The sequence below is a fragment of the Gallus gallus genome, chromosome 11 (assembly GCF_016699485.2).
Source record: "Gallus gallus isolate bGalGal1 chromosome 11, bGalGal1.mat.broiler.GRCg7b, whole genome shotgun sequence".
Lineage (NCBI taxonomy): Eukaryota > Metazoa > Chordata > Aves > Galliformes > Phasianidae > Gallus > Gallus gallus.
Genome location: NC_052542.1, coordinates 476,363 through 493,868, shown reverse-complemented (window position 1 = coordinate 493,868; position 17,506 = coordinate 476,363). Strand labels below are relative to the sequence as shown.

The 17,506-nt window shown below is 47.8% G+C and overlaps 1 protein-coding gene across 4 annotated transcripts; it reads left to right on the top strand.

Moving 5' to 3' along the window:
* Positions 1-16: 16 nt before the first annotated feature.
* KATNB1 (katanin regulatory subunit B1) lies at positions 17-17,413 on the top strand. Of its 4 annotated transcripts, none has more exons than XM_015292293.4 (20): positions 17-355; positions 2,106-2,236; positions 3,854-3,971; positions 6,905-7,005; positions 7,555-7,596; positions 9,020-9,103; positions 9,517-9,632; positions 10,118-10,189; positions 10,418-10,568; positions 10,999-11,186; positions 11,316-11,446; positions 12,246-12,296; positions 12,469-12,545; positions 13,161-13,280; positions 13,859-14,008; positions 14,314-14,390; positions 14,792-14,866; positions 15,608-15,724; positions 16,319-16,481; positions 17,058-17,413. In XM_015292293.4, the coding sequence occupies exons 1-19, from the start codon at positions 316-318 to the stop codon at positions 16,449-16,451; spliced, it is 1,974 nt and encodes a 657-aa protein (XP_015147779.1). In that variant the 5' UTR covers positions 17-315; the 3' UTR covers positions 16,452-16,481; positions 17,058-17,413. The 4 variants fall into 4 exon arrangements, with proteins under 4 accessions (XP_015147779.1, XP_040562962.1, XP_040562961.1 ...); XM_040707028.2 differs by having other exon boundaries at positions 11,313-11,446; XM_040707027.2 differs by having other exon boundaries at positions 11,313-11,446; positions 16,319-17,413.
* The last annotated feature ends 93 nt before the right edge of the window (positions 17,414-17,506 follow it).

The following is a 17,506-nucleotide window of genomic DNA, read 5'->3' as shown; positions in this document are numbered from 1 at the left end:
CTGATTGGTGGAAGCCGGGCGGGGGCGTGGCGTGGCCGAGGTTGGCTGGTGGGAGCGGTTGCCGGCGGTTGCCAGGGCCCGGTTGCCAGGCGCCGGGGGGACGTGCGGGTAGGGGAAAGTAGGGGCATCCGAGGCCTTCTGGACGTGACCCCTGCGGGTCTGCTGGCTCCCGCAGGCCGTTCCGCGGGGATCGGCGGTGAAGAGAGGCCCGGAGGCGGCGGAGCTGCGGATCGTAGCGGGGGAGCTGCCTGCTAAGAAACAGAGAGGGTCGAGCCCCTAGCCAGGCCCAGGCGTGGAGCCGGGCGGCGGCGGGAGATGGCAGCGGCCGTCGTCACCAAGACGGCCTGGAAGCTGCGTGAGTGGCGGCGGGAGGTGGGGGGCCGCGGGGGAGCCGGCTGCTGCGAGCGGGCCTGGGCCGGCGGTTGGGGCCGGGAGGTGGCACTGCACCGAGGTGATCCGCTCATCCCCTGTCTGGGGGGCAGAAAAGCAGATTTATGTGCTGTCCGCCTGAAATTGCAGTTATGGGAACCGCCAGTACCGGATCTCCCTTCTCTGCCTTAGGCATGAGCTCGTGGTGCTGGGCTCTGCCCTCCCTCAGCATCCTCTTCAGTGTTTGTGATGCTGGTGGGGGGCACAGTGTCGTTGTGCCCCTGAGAAAAGGCCCCGGTGGGGAGGAGAGGGCCCACAGCCCGGCCCTGTGGTCAGGGGTTGGTTCCTCAGCAGAGACACTTAAACATCCACTCTGTTAGGAAGAATGAAACAGGGAGGAGGAAAAACAGAGTGCTGATGCATTCCTATTGGTAGCAGCAGTGCTCAGCATCTGTACTTTCCTTTTTTACAAGTGAGTTGGTCTCTCAGTACTAATTGTACTGCTTGTTGCCTTTGGTTCTTTGCACACACACCTCCTTTAGCGTTGTCCTGAGGAAGATTGGTCTTTCAACACAGAGCACACGTACTTTCAGCTTGGCTCATCTCGTTTATAGTCCATTTACCTGTGTAATTTGAAAGGTGTTCCTCCAGCTGAAGTGAAAGTTGCGCAGTTTTGCTTTCAGAAAAACACTCAGAGCCTGAGATCAAAGCAGCTGTAATTACTGCTGCAGCTGTCTGATGGCCCTTTGGATTAGTGGTGTGCTTTACACAGTCACATTGCCCTTCCCACCAGAGCAACCCCAAAGAGAGCTGAATTGATTACTGCTCGGCCCTTTTACAACAAATTTCATACCTACTAGGCCTGCAAATGCAGTAAACTCTCAAAGAAGAGGGCGGTCAGGGGAAGAAATTGGTAAATATGTCTGCCAAAAGCTCCTGCCAAAAATTTGGGTGGATTTTAAAATCCATTATAAAAAATGATGTCTGTGCAAAAGCGCTCTCTCGTCTCGTCTTTTGCCCCACGCTTGTATTGTAAGGCTTTGTTTCCTGGAACTCTAGCATTCCCATCAGCCCTCCAGTTCTTAACAGTCTTTCCATATCAGCCACGTTTGCTTCTTTGTGCCCCTCCAGATACATGCCCATCCTTCCTCTGTTGCAGTGGCACGCTGCATTGCTAAGTTTCACTTTAGCACAGCCCGCACCAAAGCGCAGGGGAGGCCGCTCCACCTCTCCCTCTGCTGAGTCTGGCTTTTTGCTCTGTCAGGTAACAAACTGCACTGAGTCCCTCTGGGGTTGGACATGGCTCTCCAGGTTAGAGGCCTTTCTCTAGGAGTCTGTCTGCTGCTTATCATTGCAGCTTCTGAAGCAGCTCTGCTTACTGAGACCCACCTTGTGCGGAAGGAAAAGCGGCCTCTGTGAGCAGATTGCTGCAGTCTTTAAAAGCGACTGCATTGCTGCTGGGGAGAGAAGATGCTTTTAGGAAGCCACGTGAGCACTGGAGTTGTGAAGCTTGGCCAGCAAACATCTTAAGTGCAGCAGACAGAGCCCAGAAGGACCGTTTGAAGCCAGATAATAGTGTGACTTCTTATCTGAATTGCATGCTGCTGCGGCTTGTCTGGTGGAAACTGGAAGGGCTTTCTGGAGCAAGAAGATTTTTTTTTTTTATCTCTTTGGGAGGGATGGGGTGGAAAATCTTTAATGTGGACCGTCCTAACTGCTTGCTTCATTTTCTGCAGAGGAGATCGTAGCTCACAGCAGCAATGTGTCCTCATTAGTCCTGGGGAAGAGCACGGGCCGGCTGCTGGCAACTGGAGGAGATGACTGTCGGGTCAACGTGTGGTCAGTTAACAAGCCCAACTGCGTCATGGTGAGAGTGGGCCTGCTTCAGCTTCCTGGAGAGGGGAGCAGTAATTCTCAGATAGGGAGGGTGGGGAATGAGGGAGGAGATTGTTGGGTTGTAGCCTGTAGGACTTGTGAATAGAATTTATCAATGCAAAGCCAGGTGGCCAGATGCTAGCAAAAGATTGGGACAGAATTTGATGATCAGTGAGGCTGCTGTTCCGAGATGGATCAGGGATGGCTCTCTGCTCCAGCAGAACTAGTATTTTCTCAGATAATGAATATTGAGCCTTCTGTGACTGCGCTGCAGGTAATTACAGTTTTGTATGAGGACAGCTCGTCTTGTAGTGTGAGCTACAGGGGCCAAATTTGCATTTTGGAGTCTGTCCTCCTAGCAGGAAACATCCCAAGCCAGATGCATTTCCACCTGTCCCACAGTCACTCATTGTCAGCACAAAGTTAGAATACTGACTTGAATGCTGACTTGACCATAGGCTGGGAAAGAGCAACCCTGGGCACAGCACGTTAGGAAGAGTATGGTTACCACTACAGCACGTTTAACAGCTGTCTGTACTGTATCACTTTTCCTTCAAGTGGGTGTTGTGGAAAAGTATCTTGAGCAAGTATCCTTTGTTTAATTAACAAAATAATGCTGCATTATGGAAGGATTTCTCTAGGCAGAGTGAACCTTGTGAGATAATGTTGGGATTCGAGATGGTTGCACTTTGGGGAGGAGTGAGAAAAGGAACTCAGCGAGTAGCACTGGAGCTTGATTCCTGTTTGTCCCTCCCTGCACAGTGAGGGTCACAGCCCTGGAGCACTGCAGGTGTGCTTGAAATCTAGAGAAAGCCCCATCAAAACAGTTGGCTTTCTGTTGCCATCCCCAACTTCTCTACCTGTGTGGAGGCACAGAGCTAGCTTAACTGTTTCAAAAGACCTGTGTGAGGATGAGGTAAAGCAGGGGATAATCATATTGCTTAATTGATGAGCAAAAGGCCTATAATAGTAGTGTGTACATTGATATTAAATACTAGCCTTCTCAGAATTCTTAGATAATTGGTAAGCTTTCAGATGCTCAAGGATGAAAGAAAACACATACATGTCAATTATAAGCTCTTGCTTCAAATTAATATTTCAATGATAGCACCGTGTTATCATTGTGACATCCAGTGCTGGCAGCAATGCGTGGCTCCTTGCTTTTGGGAAGGTTTTGAGTGGCCCTGCTTTTGTGCTTGCTTTGATTTTGTAACCTGTTTGTAAGACCTATGTGACCCACTTAGAATAAGCACAGTGCCATTGTGCTTGCATAGCATAATTCTTGTAATATAAGGATGCGTCAGCCTCATCTGGGCATCTGCACATAATGTTTAGCTGTCCATGTTTCTGTTGATGCATCCTTGAAAAATTAGTCAGTGTTCCAGCAAGTGGGATAACATAGAAGATATGTGCACAGTGCTAGCTGCAGGGATGGTCTTTAGGATGCTCTACCACACTGGTAGCAGCTGAGGAAAAAGGAGCAGTGGCACAACCAGCTGGTCCCAACTAAATAGTTTCCGGCTGAGTGTGAACCATGCCACTGTGGACTTAAACAGTGCCCAGATCTGTGTCAGCAACCATTGCTTGTAACTTGTGGTCTTTATTGCAGAGCTTGACAGGCCACACGACACCCATTGAGAGCCTACAGATCAGTGCAAAGGAAGAACTCATTGTTGCAGGGTCCCAGTCAGGGTCCATTCGAGTCTGGGACCTGGAAGCTGCCAAAAGTACGTTGCTATGAGTTTTCTATTAATACATGTATTTTTGCAATATATTTGTGCTCAATGTTTATGCCAACTCACAGCATTCCTAACATAAGAAGGAACACCCAGCATTGCTTTTGTCTAAGTTTCCAGTACTGTTAGAGGGCATTTGTGGAATTCCTACTTGAAACAGTAGAGCTCTGTGTGCATGCTGAAGCAGAAATTTGTGCATTTATTGTGGAGATGGAGCTGAGGAAGTAGTTTACAGGATTTTGACTTCATCTGAGGCTGAAATCTGTATTCCAGATAAGTTTTTCTACACATCAGGAGTAATGGGGCATATACAAATCGTACTCATAGCCTCAGCTTAAGAATTTCAGCCTTAGTAAAAGGATACACTTAACTCTAAAATCAGGATGAAAATTTGTTAGGTTCTACACAAGTCCAGGCACCTCCTGCTTGCTGACCTCTTGCTCTCACTTTTAGGTTCGATCTTTCCTTTTTTCTTCAGTGTATTTTGAGGAATTTTTTTATTCAGTTTTTCTCCCCTTCTGCTCTTGTGTGCCCACATAAATAGACAAAGACCTAATTTTTATTAAATTGTAAAAGCTGTAAACTCATCAGGCTCTGATCCATTATAGGACAACTGTTGAGTCATACTTTATTTATTGCCTTTTTGTCAAGTCCTAGAACAAACTTGCTAAAGTGCTGTGAATCCCTTGAGTGGATTCCAGCAGAAATACTGTAAAATTAATCGATACTTCTTGTAGAATCATAGAATCACTCAGGTTGGAAAAGACCTTAAAGATCATCAAGTCTAACTGCAACCTGACCGTATTACCCTAACTCTAACAACTCTCTGCTAAATCGTGTCCCTGAGCACCACATCCAAATGGTTTTTAAACACATTCAGTGATGGCAACACAACTACCTCCCTGGGGAGCCCATTCCAGTGCTTAACAACCCCTTCTGTAAAGAAGTTTTTCCTGATATCCAACCTAAACCTCCCCTGGCACAACTTGAGGCCATTTCCCCTCGTCCTGTCACCAATGAGAAGAGACGAACCCCGCTCTGCTGTAAGCACCTTTCAGATATTGGAAGAGAGCAATAAGGTCTCCCCTCAGCCTCCTTTTCCCAGACCAAACAGCCCCAGTTCCTTCAGTCTCTCCTCATAGGCCATATTCTCCAAGCCCTTCCCCAGCCTTGTTGCCCTTCTTTGGACCTGCTCCAACATCTCCATGCCCTTTCTGTACTGAGGTGCCCAAAACTGAATACAGCACTCAAGGTGAGGCCTCACCAGTGTTGAGTACAGGGGCAGGATGACTTCCCTAGTCCTGCTCACCACACCACTCCTGATCCAAGCCAGGATGCCATTGGCCACCTTGGCACACTGCTGGCTCATATTCAGCCACCTGTCCATCAGTACACCAAGGTCCCTTTCCATCAGGCAGCTTTCCAGCCACTCCTCCCCAAGCCTGTAGGGTTGCCTGGGGTTGTTGTGACCAAAATGCAGGACCTGACACTATTGCATGCCCTATTGAAACTCATACAGTTAACCTTGGCCCATCGATCCAGTCTATCCAGGTCCCTCTGTAGTGCCCTTCTCCCCTCAGGCAGATCAACGTTTTCTCCCAACCTGGTGTCATCTGCAAACTTACTGAGGGTACACTCAATCCCCTCATCAAGATCATTAATAAAGAGTTAAATAGAAGTGGACCCAGTACTGAGCGCTGCGGGACACTGCTTGTGACTAGCCACCAACTGAATTTAACTCCACTGACCACAACTCTTTGGGGCCAACCATCCAGCCAGTATTTCACCCAGCTCATCCAAACCATGAGCAGCCAGTTTCTCCATGAGGATGTTGTAGTTTGATTCGTACTCATAATGAAAACAGTCTTATATCTTCTTTCTTTGGCTGAGCAAATAAGGCAAACAGCTGGTATCATAGATAATAAAGAGCACTTTTATCATTCAGACAGTTAGAATCAGTTCAGTTATAACGTAGTTTGACTCTACCAGTGCAGGGAAATTGATCTAGCTGAAGTTAGTAGTAGGCCTATGGGCCAGCATACGTGCAAATGAGCATTCCAAGTCTGGCTAATTGGTACCAGGGGAACCATGACATTGTCCCAGATGACTGGTGGTGGAGAGAGATTGCCCTTGTCATTATCTGAGCAACTTTTGCTTCTCTACATTGAGTTCTGCTCTCATCTGTGCTCTCTCAAAGATAGATGTACCTGTTCAACGGGTCCCTTCTGGTTTCCAGAATTACAAGAGCGTTACTTTGTTGATGGCTTGCTCAAACACTGGGTCATTTGCTTTGCCTCCTATTTTGAGTGCCCATTCCCAGTCTGTGGTATGCTTCCTATAAGGGGCCACTGAAAGAGCCTGGTGCAAACACTGCAACATAAGAGGTAGAAGTCAGGCTTGTGCAGAGCACTTGAAAAGGGCCATCTAATAGCCACAGGGTGAATGGTGTCCCTTCCATTTCCTGGATGGAACTACCCCACCCTACTGTTCTGCTCTTTGCAATGAGTGAAAAGATCACACTGCCAGACAGCTGCCTCTAAGCATACCTTTTTAGTTTTATTTTCAGATCGGTCACAGCTGAGTACTATTCATAGCTTCCATACCTGAGGACAGGGATTTCACTAGGATCACTGAATGTTCCCTGTTCATTGCAGAAGAGTTGGATCAGATGACCTTTAAAGATCCCCTCAAACTCAAATGGTTTTAAGATGTATGAACATGGGCCCCCTATCGCTGTTTTTGTGCATTGTGAGAGTAAAGTTGGAGGCATTTTGGTAGAATAATACATACAGATGAGTTAAACCATACGTAGCATTCATTTTGTGGTGAGAACAGTCTTGCTAAACTCCCGCATGCTGTTGGGATGAAATGAAGTACTGAATACTCCTAATTCTTTCTCCCTGCTTTGCTTCTCCTTTTCCCAGTTCTCCGTACGTTACTTGGTCACAAGGCAAACATCTGCAGCCTTGATTTCCATCCTTACGGAAGTTTCGTGGCATCTGGCTCTTTAGATACAGACATTAAGGTAAAGCTTACCTTCCTCTAGAGATTACTCTCTTTACTTGCAGCCTTTTTGTTATGAAGAGCACCAGAATGTGTCTTGTACTGAGCTGCTGGTAGATGCCATACATCTTCATTAGCATGTGTGTGGGCAGGTGTATTTATGAGTGCTTGTGAAATTCATGCGTGTGTCTTCACAGTGGTAGCTCATGAGAGTGACTACTCAGCTGTGGAATGTGGCTTGTTCCACAGGGCTCAGGTTAGGTGCCTGCTGTGAACTGGTGTCAGCAAGCACAGATGTACTCACCACTGTGGAGTGCACCTGCTTCAGCAGGCTGGTATTTGTCTGCAGCAACAAAGCTTCTGTAGTAGGAAATACCTCGCATAAGTGATTCTTACTTGGGAAATTAGGCTAGGAAACGTAGCTGGAGCAAGCAGGGGTTTAGCAGCCCCTTCAGTTATTTCATTCTACTGTGTTATCAGCTTGGTGACACGTTTTGACAGGGCTCTTGCACCCCTAACCACACACCATGTACCTTTCTAAGCATATTTTGTTTGCTTTTCCTCCTTGTAGCTCTGGGACGTACGAAGAAAAGGCTGCATCTTCAAGTATAAGGTAAAACACTTCATTATCAGGAGAAGGACTTCTGTCTAGGGCTTGTGGGCAAACCTTATAGTGATGAGGTGCAACTAACTTTCTAGTTTCCTGATATAAAAATAAGGTCCACATGTGAAGTGGTCTAATAAAGCTCTGGAGACCTCTGTGAACTGTATGGGAACACAAAAATGGATATCATAGGAATTAGTGTACTTTAGTCTAGTTGGCTTCAGTCAGAGATAGAGAACATCCACAAGTAAGTGTTTCTTCATACTGTGACTGCTATTACCATGAAGTCCCAACTACACTGACGTAGTGCTATAATGGGGTTATAATAGCAGGGTGGCAAAGTCATTGGCTACAGCAAATAAGAACAAGCCCAAATACAACAACCACAGAAATGGGAGAGAAGGAGAAGGGGGGAAGCACACAAGCAAGCTGCTTACCTTTGGAAAACATCAGGTAGGAAGGAATCCCCAGCAAGAGATACCCTCATCTCCACTGCCAACCCTTAAATGAGGTTTGGGAAGGGATGGATCCTGGCTCCACCCCTTCCAGTTACTCAGGTACATTGCTTGCACCTGAGCTCCCCTGCGTTGGCCCTGCCTTCCCACCAGGTGCTCAATCACTGCTTCAGGCTGTGACTTGACATTTCCACCACAACTGACATGGTTCTATTCATGGAGCCTTTTTTTTTACCTGAAGAACTATGTATTAATTATATATTATTATTTATAAATCCCATTTAAAAGCCAATGTATTGACATGCTCATCTGTCTTAACAGTGAAATCTGTTTAGCTTAAATCTGATTCTCATTAGTTCAACCAGATCTGTATTTACTACTCTTACACTAATGCAAGAAATGTCTAGATGAGAGAAATTATGCCCACTTAGTGTGGATGGGTCTAGTCTTGCATAATATTCTGTGAGTTGTGGACTCTGTGAAAGAGTTACTCAATTTTATGTCATTGCACTGTATCATATTTTCTAGGTAAAGAACTGGCTAGAGGGCCGTGCCCAACGGGTAGTAGTTAATGGAGTTAAGTCCAGTTGGCAACCCATTACAAGTGGTGTCCCCCAGGGGAACACGACCCAAGGAAATGGCCACAAGTTGTACCAGAGGAGGTTTAGGTTAGACATAAGGAAAATCTTTTTCTCTCAAAGAGTGGTCAGGAGCTGGAATGGCTGCCCAGGGGAGGTGGTGGAGTCTCCATCCCTGGCGGTGTTCGAGAGGCGTCTGGATGAGGAGCTACAAGATGTGGTTTAGTAGCTTAGTGGTAGTAATGGTGAGAGAAGGACAGTTGGACTACATGATCTTGTAGGTCCTTTCTAACCCTGTGATTCTGTGATTCTATACTGAAAGACAAAAGCCAGAATTCCCTCTAAAGGAAGAAAAAAAGAAAAAAAACAGGAAAATTCTGTTTGTTTTTCTGGTTGCAGAGCCACACACAAGCAGTGAGATGTCTTCGGTTTAGTCCTGATGGCAAGTGGTTGGCCTCTGCTGCCGATGATCACACTGTGAAGGTAATTTATTATGACATCTCCCTTACATTATGTGGAATACTGCACTTGCTGGTTGGTTGGTTGGTTGGTTTGTTTAACCAGGCATTAGCAACAGTCACTCATAGCCCCTTTTGTTTGTTAGGCAACTGGCTGGGCTCTGTGGCTTTGCCAGGACAAGTGTTTATTGGGGATCATGTCCAGTGGCCCAGAGCATCCCAATATGAGTCGCACGTGATGAAGTGCCCTTGTCCAACAGATATGTTAGCACTATGCTCATGAAAATTCAGGTTTTTGTGATGGTAGAATTGTGATATCTAAACATGGCAAGAGTCATCTTAGCAAAAGTTGCTAAATAAATGTACTTGTTCATTAGTAGAATTTACTAAGTTGGATACACCATATCAATTTCTGGCTCTGTCCTTACTTTCTTCCAGCTGTGGGATCTGACTGCTGGGAAGGTAATGTTTGAGTTTACAGGACATTCTGGCCCAGTCAACGTCGTTGAATTCCATCCCAGTGAATACCTTTTGGCTTCTGGCAGCTCTGACAGGTAAAGACAGGGGAAAGAGAAAAGAGGGAATTGTTGATAACAGTTTCCTTTCCCGATGCCCTTCCTCTTAGGGACATGACAAGCAGGAATGTCACACGACTCAAACCATTGCAAGAGCATGTCACCTAGCCAACAGCATGTCATACCTATGATGTACAGAATATAGAGCTCTTACCTTCTCATCCAAAACTGCTGATGCTCTCTGCCGTGCTAGAAAATAATGCAGTGGGCTCAAGCGGCTCACTAATCCTATGTGTATAACGAGCGGTGCTCTGGTTCTGCTCTAAAAGCCTATATATTTCTAGAGCCTCTAAGCATCTCGGGCTGGATTTCTAGATCTTAGCTACACCGGTCTTCTGTGCCAGTTCATCATGCATGCAAAACAGTGGAAGTTGTTCTAGTTTTGGATGGGTTACTTTAATACTTGATCCTAAGGCAGATTTCCAGACAGATGAGCAATGATTTTTATTCTGTCCTGTGCACAGGACCATTCGTTTCTGGGACTTGGAGAAGTTTCACGTTGTGAGCTGTATTGAAGAGGAGGCTACTCCTGTCAGGTATATTAAATTCCTACCGCAGGGTGCCAGGCAGAGACCAAAACTGGGTTGGGACTGGAGATTTTATGAGAGGGAAAGTTGTGGAGAGAAACTTGAACTGGTTCACCAGATCAGTGGGATAATTACTGAGAGCAGTGCTGGAGGTGTTCAGTGAAGTCAGGGATTCAGCCCTGGGGAGTGTGCGACGTTGGAAAGTTGTGTCTAAATTCTCCATCTGCCTTCTCCCAGGTGTATTCTTTTCAACCCAGATGGCTGCTGCTTGTATGGTGGCTTCCAGGATTCTCTGCGTGTGTACGGCTGGGAGCCAGAGCGCTGTTTCGATGTGGTCGTAGTGAACTGGGGAAAAGTAGCTGACTTATCTGTCTGCCACAACCAGCTGGTAAGGCACCGTTTGTGAGGAGCTGGGGAGGTGGTCATTGCAAAACATGAGATAAATCCTCCTGCCTGCTTGCAGGCCTCCTGACCTGTAAGGCTGTGTCAGACTGCATGCGGCCATGCGGTTTGTCCTGCACTTAGACAAAGCTTCTGGGCTTTTTTGTTTGTTTGTTCAGGAGCTTTGTGCTCCACTTCATCTTTGGTTTCTGGAGGAAAGAAGGGGGGCTTAACTTGACCAATACCGAATAAAAACGTATGTTTTGTCACAGCCTCTTATGAAATGCTGTCAGTTTCCAACTGAAAAAGCCAAAGCACTGAGTTGGCACGTTCTCAAGCACCATCACTCGGGGTCACTCCATCATCATGCCTGATCTCAGAAAGGCTGACACGGTCCATGCTGTTCAGTGAACTACCTTGATCTTTTGTCTCTGCAGATAGGAGTTTCCTTTGCACAAAGCACAGTCTCTTCCTTTGTTGTGGATCTCAGCAGAGTCACCAAGTCAGGTTCAGTTCCTCATGGGCTGCTCAGGAACAACGAGCTTCTGGCTCAGCCCACTCCCACAGGGTCCTCCCTTCGTCGCAGCTATGACAGACCCTCAACTAGCTGCAGCAAGCCTCAGAGGTAAGGGAAATCTGCTTTGTTGTAACTCCAAGATTGTAAGGAAACGTAGAAGGAGCTTAGTGCTTTTGTTCTGTCTGAGGGGGTCCGTGTGGGACCTGGCCCTAATAGCATCTCTTTGTTTCACATCAGAGTGAAGCACAGTTCAGAGAGCGAGAGGCGCAGTCCCAGCAGTGAAGAGGACCGGGATGAGAAGGAATCCAAGGCTGAGATCCAGAACCCAGAGGATTACAAAGAGATCTTCCAGCCCAGGAATGCCATCTGTTAGTACCGTGGCTTATTGTGCTTTTGAGTGATGTGGCTAGTTCAGAGCAGTAGGTACTAAACTGATTCAGCAGCAGCGAACTTTGGTGTATTGCCACAACAGCTTCACCTGTGACCTGAGAGAGTTTAGAAGACTTCAGTGTTCTATGCTTGGACTCTGAACCACAAGGCACACTGGTAAACTTCTGAAAGGTTACCCCTTTACTAGGATACAGTGATGTCTGGTTGACATCTCGCCCAGAATCCAGAGCTCCATTGTAAGCATGGAACCTTCCTGTCCTGGTTAGGTAGCATCACTGTATTACGGGATCTTTTATTTGCTTAGAATTCTGATATGTGTAAAATCAGCGGCCTCTGTTAAAGAAGGAAAGGTAAAATGTTTTGTTAAAGCAATAATTGTTGCTCAGGAGGCACAGAGCAATGCCTATATCTCATTTTCTGTTAATGAGGAAAATGAGATACTCTTCATGAGGAAGTCATTATTTTGATTTACTTTTGTAAATGAGTTTAATTGGAGGTGAATGTTTTTCCAATGTGATTTGCTGTGACAGTGCCTTGTGCTTCATAATTCTTCAGCAGTGAGCTACACGAGTCAGCTTTGTCCCATCCATGAAGGCTAAAAGCCTTTGGCTAAATTCAACAATAATGTCAAGGTCTGGAGAAGACAACTGCTTGCTGGATCACAGATTGCCCTAATCAGTGGAGCTGCTGGAGATCTCCCAGCTCCAAGGCTGACCTATTACTAATCTGTAGCCTTGGATGGCTCCGTCATTTATTTTCTTTTCTCTTCCTCCATAGCTCGAACTCCTCCTCATATCAATGAGCCCTTTCCAGCCCCCCCAGAGGATGGTGAGTTTGAAAATAACAGCTTGGTGGGGATGGAGTTAATAGTCCTTAAAACAGGGAGAGTTGCACGTCTGCAGTAATCACTAATTGTAGACTAGCTTTACAGTGTCTGCACTAAGCTTCTCTTGTGAGGAACAACCAATTTCTACTTTCCCACTTCTTTCTGTCTTGATAGAGCCCATAACTGCAAAGGAAGCAGTGAAGCCTAACCAACCTGTGGAAGTCCAGACCCCGCTGCCAAAGCAAGAGCTTGTACGTACATTATAATCTGTTAATGGCTTTTCACACCCCTGCTGTGACAGACTGCTGAATTCTAGAAACTTTTCTATTTTTAATCAAGCTCATTCCTCTTTTAAAAAATAGTAAAAGTGCAGCTTCATTCTTTGTCCATCCACGTGTCTCATCTGAGCAGCAGACTTGAAGGGTAGGCCTTCAGCAGATGATGGCTGTATTGCTTTTGTTGGCTTCTCATATGATGATATTTCTTCTTTCATCTCAAGTAAGGGCACTCTGAAGAGAACTCAGGTGCTACATTTCTGCAGGCACTCAAACTGAGACTGTGATAGCCAAAATCTCAAGCAGCTGTTGGGAGACAGGATAGGCTGTTCTGGCTTCTTTAGAATTCTCTCTGCCTTCAGGCTGGGCACGGCCCATTGCCCTAATTTTTGAAGCCGGTAACAGTGACAGCACTCAGCACTTCTGCTGGAGTGTCTGCCTGTTCTTTGCAAACCTGCGTTGAATCCTGATGTGTACTTTATTGCCTTCTAACCCATACCAGCAAATGGGAAACTGTTTTGAGGGGAAAGAAGGCATGAGACTAGGGCCATATTCCTGCTGCTAGAACTTCTGTCCCAATTTCTCCCGCAGCCTGAGACATTTCAGAGGCCACCAATTGCTTCCTCAACTCCTATGCCCAGAGCAGAGCCATCAGTCATTCCTGCAGCCAGGAACGAGCCCATTGGCCTGAAAGCCTCTGACTTCCTACCAGTAAGTATCTTTGGTCAGACGTTTCTGTTGGTGTTGGTGGCATCAGAAAGTGGGTGTTCTCGTAGGTGCAGAAGGGTCTCTTAGGTGCCTTCTGCAGCTTGCAGTCATTACCACTGAACACAGCAGCCAAAGAACATGTTCCCTTCCCTCCTGCTTACATGGTGCTTCCCTTGCCAGCTTGCTCTCCTGCCTCCCAACTGCTTCAACTTGCAGTTCCTGTGGGGTTAGCACCTCAGGGCTGCTGGACCAGCCAGCCCCCAGTGTGAGTGGTGGCAGGCTGATGCAAACACAGCAGTGTTGGTCCATGCTCCTGAGGAATGTGTTATTAAACCAGGGGACAAGGGATGGGACAAAGACACTGAATGAGTCTGCATACTAGACAGTGATTCATTTAGAAAATTGCTGTGTGCCATTACACATACAGCATTATTTCACGACGGTCATTACCTCTTATATCTCGGAGGCCTCTTGGCCCTCAGTACACCAAAACCAACTCTCACCGAGGACAGAGAAAGCTCTTCCCCTTTCTGTACCATCCTGTTCTGTTATTGCTCCTCTAGTGGTGTCTGTATTTTCAGGCTCTGAAAAACCAAAGCCAGGCTGAACTCACGGATGAAGAAATCATGTCCCAGATCAGGAAAGGCCACAAGACTGTGTGCATGGTGCTCACCAGCCGCCACAAGAATCTGGACACTGTGAGGGCTGTATGGAGCACCAGTGACATGAAGGCAAGGATGTGGAGAAGCCTGAGGTTCATGAGGGGAGCAGCTGAGCAGCTCCATTGGCTGCTGTGGGACTGTCCCATACAAAAGATGGGATCTTACAGAGTCTGTGCCACAGGGTGTGTTGCAAAGTGCTGCCATGTCCCAGCTGGGCTTGAAAGGTCACAATGAAACATGGAGAGGGTTATCCTCTCTCACCTACAATCTCTCCATTTCTTCTACCGTGTTGTTTGAAAAGTGGCACTTGGTATTTATTGCACTAGTCTAGCCAGTTCAGACTTTGCAATAGTTTTCTTCTCCTTCTCTCTCAGAACTCTGTGGACGCTGCGGTAGCAACCAACGACCTGTCTGTTGTTGTGGACCTCTTGAACATTGTCAACCAAACTGCGTGAGTGCTGGATCTCCGGGATACCAAAGAGCTGTCTGGCTGTGTCAGGAGTGCTGTGCTGCACCTGCCTCATGTCCAGCTGGCCGTGGCTTGAGGTCACATGTGCTTGAGGTCACATCTCCAGCTCTGCAGTGCCAGTGACTGCTGGAGTTGTACAGGGCCTTTTCTGTTGGTAAATGATGTCTCGTAAGGAAAATCAAAGGGCTTCATATAGTGACTCTGCAGGGAGTAAATTAAATGTCAGAACCTGCTGCTTTCTATCGCAAGGGGGAGTTAGTGAACTTGCTCAGTAGACTTGGGCTCAGCTACCTGAACATTTCTGCCAGAAAACTTCATTGCTGTCAGCTCAGCTTTGGAAAGCCTCATGCTCCATCCTTGCAAACACACACTTTTCTTTTCAGATCTCTCTGGAAGTTGGATTTATGCACCGTAGTTCTGCCTCAAATAGAAAAACTTCTCCAAAGTAAATATGAAAGGTGAGGCCACAAGAACATGGCGTGTTCTGTGGGAAAGATGTGGGTGCTGATAGGAGGGCTCCACGAGGCTTTTTGTGGCTGGAAGAAAATTGTGAAAAATCACAGCAGATACAGCATGATGCTGGTACAACACCTGGAAGATAACAGTGCAGTGGCCAAGTGAGTGTTAGGAAATGATATGGGAAGAATGTGTGGGCAGGAAGTCCTCATTAGGAGCAGGATGTTTAGGTCTGGTGTAAGTGTGGTGGTGTAAGGTAAAGGCAGCTGTGAGCCAGGAGGGGTCAGATAGATGTAGACCCAGTGGGCTCTGTGCATTCATGAGAATGAAACTGTCAACTTGGGACAAGGGGAATGAAGTCCCACGGCAGTCTTGGTTCCACTTAGAAGACTGCTTTGAATCTCATCTTTAGGTGGGAAGGCAGCATGTTGCTTAAGATGGGGTTTTCTATCCTTTCCTACTGGGAGAGAGGATCCTGCCAGGTGTCCTCAGCAGGACGTGTCTACTCTTGAGCAGGAAAGTCCCACTTAGCAGGGTGTACGCCTTGGGAAAAGGCTCGCTTGTCGGTCTCAGCTCCAACTAAGACTATACTGACACTTACTGTTCTCCTTATCTGGTTACAAGTGGTGGAGGGAGGGGATTGAGTACGTTGCCCCCCACCCTCCACCCCCCCCTCCCCCAAGCTGGGTGTGTGGGAGAGGAATGAAGTTCAGGTGGGGTCTGATTCTCTGTTTGCTTTTCAGTTATGTGCAAACGGGCTGCACCTCCTTGAAACTCATCCTTCAGAGATTCCTGCCACTGATCACCGACATACTTGCTGCACCACCTTCTGTTGGAGTGGACATCACCAGAGAGGAGAGGTAAGCACTTAACACCTCCACTTGCTCCCTTTCAAACCAGCCTCTCTCTAGTTGAGCTTTGCTCCTTTTCCTCGAGGTTTTGATACTAGACTAGGCATGCCTTTCCTTTTGTCTGCAAATACCAACCCCTCCTCCTCTGAGGAAAAGGCCAAAGACTGCTTTTCCCCCTGTCTCTATGTATTGAGTCATACCTAAACAAAGCTCAAGTGTGTCAGAAGTAAAACCAGCCAGTGGCTGCACCCTTCACCTCACAAAACACAGGAGTTGTCAGCTAGGCCTTGGGCTTCCAGTTCATTCACAGGGTAGCTCTGCTCTGAGAACCAGCTCTCCGGAAACAGCACCTCTTTCCTCCTCAGACTTTACTGCCAAAGGGGAAAATAGGCGTGAAAGAGCCCTTGTGAGGATGCCATTCTCCTGCTTCATCAGCATGCGGGCTGGAGACCTGCTGTTCCTGCAGAGTCACGCTCCCATTCCAGTCAGGCCATTTGCAGGGCTTGCATTTTCTCTCCTGCTTGAGATGAATCTCGGGCACTTTGGGAACAGGCACATCTCCCATGCGGCTAAGCATTCGTGCTGTGTCTGCTGTTTTCACAGGCTCCATAAATGCAGGCTGTGCTACAAGCAGCTGAAAAACATCAGCAACATTGTCAAGAACAAATCCGGGCTCAGCGGCCGCCACGGTAGTGCCTTCAGAGAACTGCATCTCCTCATGGCTGTGCTGGAGTGACAGCTGCCCCCTCCACACGTGCAAACACAGGTGGCCAAACTCCCCTCTGCGCTCGGTCTGGCTGGGTTGCACCTCTCTGCGTGTTCACCCTTCCCCACGGCACAGTAGGGAACACGGATCTGCCTGGCCGGCCTGAAGCCAGGCCAGAAGCAGTGCCTGGAGGGGCAGGTGGGAGACTGGAGTGGAGCAACGTGAGGGGACCTGGCTGCAAAATGTCCCTGTTGCGGAGCAGCTTCGTTTCAGCTCTTCACCTCACCGCCAAGCGCTGTGTCTGTGTGCTGACCTTGCCCTGAGTGCAGGGCTCCAGGCCTGCTGCCACCTCTTCACCCACGCGTGCCGTTGGTTCTTTGCCACTTGGCTCTGGCGGCCAGGCCCGCTCCCTGTGCAGCACACCAAGGACTGCAGCTTCTTCCCCACTAAAGCCTGCTGTGGGGTGAAGAGCCCTGTCCCTGCAGAAAGGACTTACCCTCCAGGCGGGCGGGACCGGCCCCTTTAGCTTGCTGCAAAAAATGTGAGCCAGGACACTGTGCCGCTGCGCGGGGCGTAGTCACAGGGGGCAACAGTACTGAGGGGAAGTTGTCCTCTGGCTTCTCTGCATCCCTGCAGGTAACCCTGTGCCACAGAAGATGGATTTGAGGTCCGCCTGGACGTGCTGACATACATGACTTCGTTAGGACTTGTCATACGTGTTTGCCTTTGGGGGTGAGGGTGGAGGAACAGAGGGACGCGGACGGATGTCTTTCTGCATCCACTGGACCACTCATAGGGACTTCTTTTTTCCTAATAAATGGCTGTCAGAACTTTCTGTCCCTCTTTCTTCTTTCCTGTGGGGGGAGAGGCTCCTGCCGGTGCTTCCCCTGCTCCTCCAGCTCTGTCTCCTGGTTTTATACACTGGAGCCTGTTCTCTAGGAAACTGTAACTTATAACGAATTTTATTAAAAGATTTGTAACTTTGTTTTTAACGCGGTGTTACATGCCTGAATCTCCTCCCCTACTCTTCTCCCCAGCCTGCCTCTCGCAGGGCAGCCGCCCTGTTCTCACCCTTCCTGCCACCC